Consider the following 9,677-nt stretch of genomic DNA (forward strand, 5'->3'; position numbering starts at 1 on the left):
AAACAACTGATACAGTCACACACCAATTCTACAAGGCCCCTTCCCTCACAGCCTTAAGGAATAACAGGAGACAGTTCTGTGGAAGCGGAGGGGAACATTCCCATTGCTTCTTATGATGACAGGCCCACGCTGGGCCCAGACCCTCCATTAGAGCTGAGATACCCTCGGTGTGGTTTGCAGGAGCAGTTTGGGGCTGGCAGGCCTAGAGCCAGGCTCTAGCTGCTCCTCTGGGCAGCCAAAAAGCAGCTCCAACATGTGCAGCCGCTGACAGGACCCCTGTGAGAGGCTCGGCTGGGCTCGGCGGGCAGCCCAGCAGTGCCCTTCACCAGCTGCTCCCCTCCAGCCGCGCAGCTGGGGTGCGTGGTCCCACTGACCCACCCCAAAGGGCTCAGCCCACCCCTACGCAAGAGAATCACAAGGCACAAAGAAAACTCTTCTGCACAGAAGATTAGGACCCAGGATTTAGACAAAAGCAAACGAAAGCTTAAACTTTGCAGAAACTAGAGAAAGGCCGAGTCGTGGCTTGCCTTGCTCCTGTTTATTTTACCAGCCTCAGTTTGTTTTACCTACAGATTTATAGCATAAATCCATTGACATTATTTAGAAATAAAATGGATGGATGAATTTCTAATGTCATTAAGGTCTATAGGAGTTCCGTGGGGGCTACAGTTTCACTCTGTAGGCCTGGATAGCTACACTTTCTTCCTTATTTAAGAATCTGGAGGAGCTGTTTTCTTCTATATAAACAAACAGAGGGTGTGGGTTTTCTTCTCTGTATTCTATAAGTGATTGCAATTTCTATATGGCTCTAATCTTATCAGTGTAACTAACACCTGGTAAACACAATATAAAGACTAATTATCCATGACATCCCACCTTCTACAATTTGAATGTTTCCAAAATGGGCAATTTTTCCATTCCAAGTGATTTGACAGCATTGAGTGTACACTCTATAATTGTCAAGCAACAATGATATTTACTCTCTACATCTATAAATGATGGCCAATAAAACAATTGTGCTGTGTGGTATATCTATGAAAACCTTGTAAAACAATACAGTCAAGTCTGGCAACAAAGTCAATAATTTGTCAGTAAGGAAACCACTGTTGGGCTTTCTCTACCCAAGCCTCCACCTTTCTTAAGCCCTTTTCTTCTGAAGCTTCACATTCATTTTCTTAATGTTTTTAACCTAGTGTCTGTGAAATTTTTATTGCTCCCTAGATAATGACATCTGATCTGAATGTAACCACACACCTCTTTTGCTCAGCAACATTTGTCACAAACCATTATAAATTATCATGCTGATAGTGTGCATTGCTGGGAAACCGGAAAAGTTCCATAAATTCAAAGTACTGTATCAGTGACATTCTTGTTTATTATCTAGGTATAAAGTTTTACTAGGTTCAAGATGGCTACATTTACACAGTATGATACTTCAGCAACACGAGACTTGTACAGCTTGCCCCAAGTGCTGAAAAGCGTTTACCACATGCAACAAACACTGGAGCATTTTAAATAATATGTAGCCATATGTTTTGTCTCTTCTATTAATTTTAACCATGTTCCTGATTCCAAAAATGCATGGCTATTACTGGGGCTTACTTGAGAAAAGGCAAAACGGCAAACAGAAACTTCTTTCTTAAAGTACAACCATAATTTCTGTTTCTTGGCCTCCTGAAGAGGAGGCATAACACTCATTAAAGTTAAAAGTTAAAAAGAGACCGTGTGTTTTTTCATTATGTATGTCCTTGATAACAATCTGTGGTTGACACGATTGTATACTTCCCGTCGAGACCCAGTATTTCCATTATGCTGCTTCAGTAGTTCTGGCTAGAAGATTTTTCATTAGATGAACCTAGCTTGTGTGAACATATTTTTAATTATTTGCCTATCTTTATTCTTCAAAACTGTGAAATTTGAGTCCTTTGGAATGCCTCCAGAAAAACAGGAATTTTCACCATGTTTGGTTGAAATTTAAAACAACTCAAATGCTTCTGATAATCAGAAAATCATACATAAATGAATTTTATTAGCAGACATTTGAGAAATACTTATTCATTAAAGCATAGCATAATAAGTAGGTAAATGTAAAAGGCATATTTTTATAATTAATTCCAAACACTAACATACAAAAAGACTGGGAACATAACTGGGAACAGCTTCATGCTACAGCTAATGCTTAAATTTGCTGCTTTTGATTCTCCCCAGAGAATCAACCTTTCACCAGTTTTACATTTCAATACATCTAGCCCTCTATACAGAGTAATATTTTAAAGAGTTAGATAAGGTCTCTCAATTTTCTTGTTGGCACTACAGAACAAGAAGGTAACCCTTCCAAAGTCACATTGTTTCCCTCCCTGGGGTCAGGGGGTCCTTGTTATTAAAGTTGTTTTCAACTCTAACTAAGGTCTAAGATGCAATGAACAGCATCACAAAGAGGATTTTGGGAGCTAGGCCAGCAAGCTAATCTTCTCCCCTAGTCCACTCTAATTGTATGGGGCATTTTTTGTTTCCAGACATGAATTCCCCTATCTCTCATTTTCTATCTGCGTTTAATATTTAAGCGCTTATTAATTTTAAGTGCTAAACCTTTCAATAGAATGTAACCTAAATTGCACATTTCTAGATCGCAGACTGAGTTTCTAATAAACTAAAGTATATTAGGAAATCAAAACGTACTTAGCTGCAAAACTAAAAAATCTTGTGATATGTTTTATTGCATTAATCTTTTGTTGTAGCCAATATTTGGTACACGGAATGTGAATTTTGTAAGTAGACACTGTAATTTCAAACCACAGAGGTTGTTGACAAATTCCTGTTGCTGAAATAATTTTCTGTTATTCTGGTCCTAAGTTTTTTGGCACAAATACAATCCCTCTCAAGTTAAAAAGAGCAATTTTCAGTATAAGTGAAACAGCAGCTGAGTAATTTCACATAGCCTAGGAGATCAGCAGTTCAGCATAGACCAAATAACGGTAAAGTCATCACCATCACATACTGCAAAGACAATGCAAACAACCTTGTTTAGAGACTTCCTTCCACCCACTACCATCTCCTTACTGCACTGGGCCCCTTTCAGGGAAAGAGATAATGCAGGGGGGGGGGAAGCGGACAATGAATATTGAGAAGGGAGCAACGGAGGGAGGGAGTCAATTTCTTCCCTGGACCCAGTTCAGCTCAGTCTAGCACTGTTTAGCACAACACCATGCCTTGTTCTTTAAATAATTGTATGCTGTACACCATTTTACCGCTGTCAAAGAGCATGTTGGTTTTACAGCATTGAAAAAACATGTATTCTAGTGAGGAACAAAAAGGAATTGACACTGGAATATGCTTGATTTAATTTCCTAATCTCTATCTAAGAGGCAGAGACAGACATTTTAAAGCATTAGCACTGTCCCACAGAATGAAAGCAAAACCTGTATCAAGAAGACATGGGGAAGTGAACCATTGCCTGAGTACAAATAATTAAAAATTAAAGAATGGGAAGTCAGCGTGTGAACATATGGTGTGAATATGAGCTGCAGCTCCAGCACCACAGTAAAAACTCATTTTAACGAAAAGTCAGTTTAGTTTTATGAGCATAGGGTTTTCCTGCATTATCACTCAGCTACGGTACTAAAATGCTGATACATAAGAGATTATAAAAAGCAACAAAAAAGCAACTAAGCACCACACTGCATCATTAAAAAACTCAGTTTTAAAGGAAATCAGTAACTGTAATAAGTAATAACCTTATAACTGTAATAAGTGATCTGAGTAATCCATTTATTAAACAATAGGAACAAAGATGCGCACGATAAAATTTAATGATTGAGGACAGTTGCTCCCTTTCTCTAAGTCCAACACTCTAACCTCATGGTCTGTTCCTGACAACGCCAAGCATCATTTTACAGGACCAAATCCTGTAAAATCCTGAATACTCACATGAAATGCCAAACACCAATGACTACTGAGTTTAATCTTTCTGACATGCAGAGAAAACCTTGACTGGTAGCATTAATGAACAGTAACTCTCTCTTGCAGTTGTCAGAAGGGAATGAAAATCTGTGATACTCCAGAAATTTTAAAATAATGAATCACTAAAATATTTTCTTCATGAAACAAGTAGGCTGAATTTAGACGGCATGTTGAAGAGGGGCTTGATCTGACCATGTGTTGCCTTGTGCAAGCTATGTGGTATACAGACTTGGGGAAAAGTGGAGAACAGCTGCTGTGAGGCTCTGACTCCCCTTCTCACTCTTGGAAATAGGTGGTCAAAGGTAATTGCCCTGGTTTCGGCTGGGATAGAAGACAGGACCGGGACAGGAATGCGAGGACAGAGAAGCAAAGAAAGCCTCAGCTATCCCCTTCCTCCTCTCAGGGCATTACTTGGAGAGCAGGAGGAGGGGAAAGAAGAGCTACTGGCTATAAATCAGCAGCAAAGGGAGAAAGATGGAAACACCACTATCAGTCCTGCAGTCCACTGCCCCTTAACGGGAGAGAGTAAACGCTGGACTAATTCTACATTAAGAGGATTTGGCAATTTATAAACTGCCTGCTTCGGCCATCAGCTGTTTGTAGCGGTGGGGGTACAAAACGAAAAGGAACTAGTTTTTATAACTCTAGAGACTTACTCAAAACAGCAAGCAGTCCAACAAACATGCAACGGCACCCCACCCTACCGGCACCCCCATAACCTGCCTCATCACCATCACCCACTTGCACGCTCATCAGGCAGATAGAATTCAAATATAGTTCATAAAGCTCAAAAAGTTGCAAAGATCTTTTTAAACATCGCAGCGCCACCCCCACCACCCACCCCCACCCGCTCCCCACACGGGCCGCAGCCCGTGGGCAGCGGCGGGGAGCAGCCCGGCCCGGCGGGGGACCCGCGGGCGCGGGGCGGCGGCCGGCCGGCAGGTGGCGCCGTGGTGCTCCGGAGCGCGGCGCCCGCACTTACTTGCAGTCGCGGTCCTCCAGGTCGAAGTGAGGGTTGAAGTTGATCAGGATCCTCTGGTAGGGCTCCGGGGCCTGGATCAGCCACTCGCATTTTTGGCTGGGGTGGTAGGACTGAGGGTAGCCGGGAGAGGTGAGGTATCCGGGGTTTAATATTTTAATCGTGTCGCCGCACTTGTCTGCAGGGGAAGAAAACAGATAGGCTTTTCTCAGTGCCCCCACAGCAAGCGCCCCATTTCAGCCTGCAGCAGCAAACCAGTCGACTGCCCTGAGAATGCTCTGTGTGTGTGTGCACGTGTGTGTGCAGCCTTCTTCAGGCAAACTTTTGCTGCATCCTTGTGCATTTTACACAAAGGCATCTCTGCCACACTTTACCAGAGGGAAGAGGCCTGCCTCTCCATGCCCACCCTTCAGTCCAGCAGCTGGAGAAGCAACAGAAGATACTCCATTTCTAAACAGCATCCTTTTAAAAATCCTCCCGTCCTGAGCAAACAGTGCCCCTTACAGTGTTAAAACCTTGCATTCTCACAAAAAACGTTTATGGTAGCTCAGAAGGGTGTCTGAGACACGATTATCTCCAAAAAGTGTAATCTTCTTAAGTATGAAGTTTTAAGGAAAGCTGGGAGGTGAGCTATAAAGATGCCATTTGACCCCCTGCCCAGCTACGGGATAAGCCTGGCCTGTGTCACTGACCACTGGGATTGTCTTTGTGGATCCCAGCTCATTTGCAGCAGACCCTCCTTTTGTTTTATCAGTCCATAAATCTAGGCAGGTTGAAGCTATCTGTGCTCTTTAAACCCAGGGTAGCAGAGAACAAAGTGGTTTTAGTGAAGCAGAAATCATCCACTATTTATTCCTTCAAGAAAGTTTGTTCATGCTCAGAGACTGCATCTAAGTAACAGAGCAGAACAATATCCTTTCCTCTTCCCCGAGTCCCTTCCTCCCCCCAACAACAACAAAGAATCATTTCTAATGGCAAAATAGTTGCTAAAGTTTCCAGAATCACCAAGTGTGATGCAAAATGTGGTATGCTGTATCTTGCTCCTTTGGCCAGCATTGTCAGGGCTGCATTTTAAGGTTTATAGGAAAAATAAAAAGGGACAAGAAATTCAGCCTACATGGTAACTCACTTCACTGTCCAGTGCAGGTTTGTGTTATCACTTTTTTTACTACTATGGATTTCTTTCTGTAGACCTTCAGGGAGGAGAAAACTTCTTCCACACATGGATTTTTTAATTTTGAGCAATAAAATATGACAGTAAACTACAGACAGGAAGAACGTCCACACTAAAAAGCAAGACTATATATCACTGTGTCCCAGGAATGGTATATACAGGCTGCAGTGCTGCATCTAATACATTCCCTGTGAAAGCAAAATGGCATTTCTTGCTCTCAGCATGAATTTATAAATGTACGGGATTTTATTGTGGGAAAAACAGGTCAAATGGAAATGAATGAGGAAGTGCACATCAAAAATGCATAAAGCTACACTCTTTAGAGAAATTATTTGCCATAAATTAGGAGGGAAGGGGATGATAGGCACTCAGCTGTATGGTCAAAACCCAGATATTGCTAAGCATGTTGCTGGGAAAGGCTATCTTATTATTTTTTTTTTGCTTTGCCTTTGCAAAACAGGCTATTTTGCTCTGACCAGAACAAAAGGCATTGCAGCTCAAGGCTTAAAAGCTGTCACTGGTGATTTTGCTAATCTGCTGTCTGGGGCTCTCAGGGAATCTTGCTTTTTCCTCCCTGTGTAAGCACACTCGGAAAGTGATCCTGTCTCATTAAGCCCACTCCAGCCCTGCAAACAACATGGCAGAGTCTGGCATCTGTTAAATGCCTGAAATAAAGCAGTGCTGCTTCCAGTCACTTGACAGAGTCACTTCAGAGGACGCTGAGGTGGACTCACTACCACCAGCGCTCCTTAATCTGCGACTTCTGGGAAAGTGACAGTGTAATAAGATAATGCGGTCTGCTAGACTCCCTGGCTCTGCGCAATCTCTCTCACACTTGATTAAGAAGAGCAGTTTCTAATGACTTTGGACCATTAGTTCTAAATAAGGTTAATGAATTAATTTAGCAGACACTAGTACTGCATGTAGGTGAAGGTAGCATTAGTAGGTCTGGTAGGTTACAGAGGAGGTTAATGGCCTTGGTGACTCCAACAGGGCCACCACATTAACCACTTATGCTGGAGGCTTCTGCCGAGCGACCCACCCTGCTCCCCTTCTTTAAATGGGGAGAAATGATCAACAAGAGCATTGGATTCCCCCACCCCCCACCCCAACGCTGAGGGTGCAGGACGAGGAGCAGACCTGGTTTACGTGGGTGCCAGGGAGGCAGCTGCCCGCACCCCTCACCTGGGCTGGGGGGAGGGCGAAGTGCACCTCTCGGGCATCCCCAAGCCAGGCTAAGTGCACACCTCTAGTGCCTTCTCTCCTGCACCACAGCACTAGAGGAGGCAGCTCATCCCGATTAAATTAAGCAGCCTTCTCAAAACATATTGGGAAAGAGATTAACTTCCATCATAAACCACACAATTTTAATACTCTCTTTCACGACACTCAACTTCCAGTCCCTTATTAAAACAATATACCAGCGTAAGTAGAGGGTGTTCTCTTTTTTTTAATTACTTTGATTGAAAACCCAGTCAGGCAAAAGTAAATATTTGATAATTAGTTAATAATAATTGCTCAGGATTTGTCAGGATAGGAAAACTCACACGAGCTACTTCATGTGTGAGAGTTAAACATCAAGTAGTCCCACAATTAGACCATCTTTAAAAATGCATCATGCAGTGAAATATTCACAGCGCTCTGGTATTGTTCGCGGAAGGAGGAGCACGCTGCTTTTAATTAGTTATGTTTTCAAGGGCTGCCTGATAGTAAACTAGCTACATCAGTCATTCAGTTACGGGATTTCTTCTCTTGGAAGGGAGTCTTGAGCCTTCGCAGAGAAGCTCAGCTTCTCTCTTGGCACTGTGCAAGTTGCACGTACACGGCAGACTTGGGAAAGGGGTAGTCTAGAGAGCTCTCCGTTTGAAGACTACTCGCAGGTATACACACAGCTAGTAAAAAGCACTATAATCCGAAATTTTACGCACTGGAAAAAGAAAGGAGGGGGAGATAAAGCCTTCCCTTTAAAGTGTTCATTATCCTTCAGATATCGGAGGCGAGACTTATTTAATTGCCTATGGGAGGAAACATTATTACGATAATTGGCTGTCCTGATCTAGCGAGAACGAGCAGCCTGCTTTATATAACAACGCCGAGGAGCAGGAAAGGCAGCGCCGGGCGGTCGATCCCCGGGCCGGGCCGCGCCGCCTCCCTCCGGCGGGAAGTTCCCCCGGCCGGGCTCAGGCGGTGCCGCCCCCCGGCCCGCACGGGCAGCCCCGCAGCCCGGCCCGCAGCTGCCTGCCCACGCTGAGCCTCCACGGCCCCCCCGGCACTTACCGCTTCGCAGAGCCCTGGCGAGGGTGAAGGTGAGGGCTGCACAGCGCAGGAGAAGTCCCCAGTCCATTTTCCCTTCTGACAGCAGGGAAAGGAGGGAAAAAAAAAAAATAAAAAACGCCCTCCACGCACAACTCTTCCTAGGTCTTAAATCCTCCAGCCGGAATCAAGAGCAGCAAGCACGGTCCGCAGGGGCAGTCCCGGGGGCAGAGGGAGGCTGGCTTCTTTCTGTGCCTCAAGTCGCCCGCATCCTGTCATTTAGCTCCGGCTCCCTCTCCCTTTCCCCACACTTGTTCCTTCTCCAGGCGCCGCTGCCCCTACCATTCCCAGCGAGACTAGAAAGCCAAATGAAAACGAGGGGGGAAAAAAACCAACAAAACCAAAAAAACAAAAACCAAACCACAAAACCAACCAAAAGCCAACAAACACACAAACAAGACAGACAAAAATCCTGGCGGCTGCTGGCACCTCGGGGAGCGCTCTGCCGGGGCAGGCTGAGGGAGACGGGGCGTGCGTGCTCTGCGGAGAGGAGAGAAGGGAGGGAAAGCGGCCGTGAGCGGGGACCAGGCGGGCGCCGGAGTTTGGCAAACTGCGTCCCCTCCCGCCTGCCCCGCTCTCCCGCGGCTCCCGCAGGGCCGGCAGCCCCGGGGCGGTGGTGCCCGGCGGTGCCCGGCGCCCCGCACTCACCTGCCCCGGCGGGAGGCGAGCGAGCGCGCTGCCGCCGCAGGGACTCCCGGCCGGCCGGGGAAGGGGGAAGCGGCCGGGCGGCTCCTGCTCGCAGCCTGAGGAAGAGGAGCGCAACTCAGCGGCAATAAGAGAGGCCGAGGAGCCGCCGTCTCCCAAGCCCTAGTCCCCTCCCCCTCCCCGCCCTCCTCCTCCTCCTCCTCCTCAGCCCCCCAAGACATCGGCAGCGCGGAAGAACCAACAAACAATCGCGGCAAGCCCCAGCCCTGACACCCAGCCGAGGCGGGGGCTGGCTCGGGGCGGGGGGTGGGGGGTGCGGAGTGGGAGAGGGCGGGCGAGAGGCGGCCTCCCCCGCCGCGGCAGGTAGAGCCGCTCAGGCGGAGGCACCCACCTGCGCCCCGCCGCCCCCGCGGGCTGCTGCGGCCCAGCGACCCCTGCCCTGCCGTGCCCTGCCGTGCCCTGCCGTGCCCTGCCGTGCCCTGCCGTGCCCTGCCGCCCCCATCGCCCCGGCACGCACACGCACCCCTGCCCCCCGGCCCGCTCCCCCCGCGGGCACCCACTCGCAGCCTCCGCCGGGCTCCCCCTCCGCCGCCCACCCGAACACTC

The 9,677-nt window shown here is 47.0% G+C and overlaps 1 protein-coding gene across 1 annotated transcript in view; it reads right to left on the reverse strand.

Moving 5' to 3' along the window:
• Positions 1–9,227, reverse strand: part of NRP1 (neuropilin 1) — a 114,715-nt gene extending 105,488 nt beyond the window's left edge. The window contains 3 exon segments of the mRNA XM_056334706.1: positions 4,943–5,117; positions 8,391–8,906; positions 9,075–9,227. Of these exon segments, the coding sequence (XP_056190681.1) occupies positions 4,943–5,117; positions 8,391–8,457 (242 nt within the window). The 5' untranslated portion in view covers positions 8,458–8,906; positions 9,075–9,227.
• Between the last annotated feature and the right edge of the window lie 450 nt (positions 9,228–9,677).

The sequence above is a fragment of the Falco biarmicus genome, chromosome 4 (genome assembly GCF_023638135.1).
Source record: "Falco biarmicus isolate bFalBia1 chromosome 4, bFalBia1.pri, whole genome shotgun sequence".
Classification (NCBI taxonomy): domain Eukaryota; kingdom Metazoa; phylum Chordata; class Aves; order Falconiformes; family Falconidae; genus Falco; species Falco biarmicus.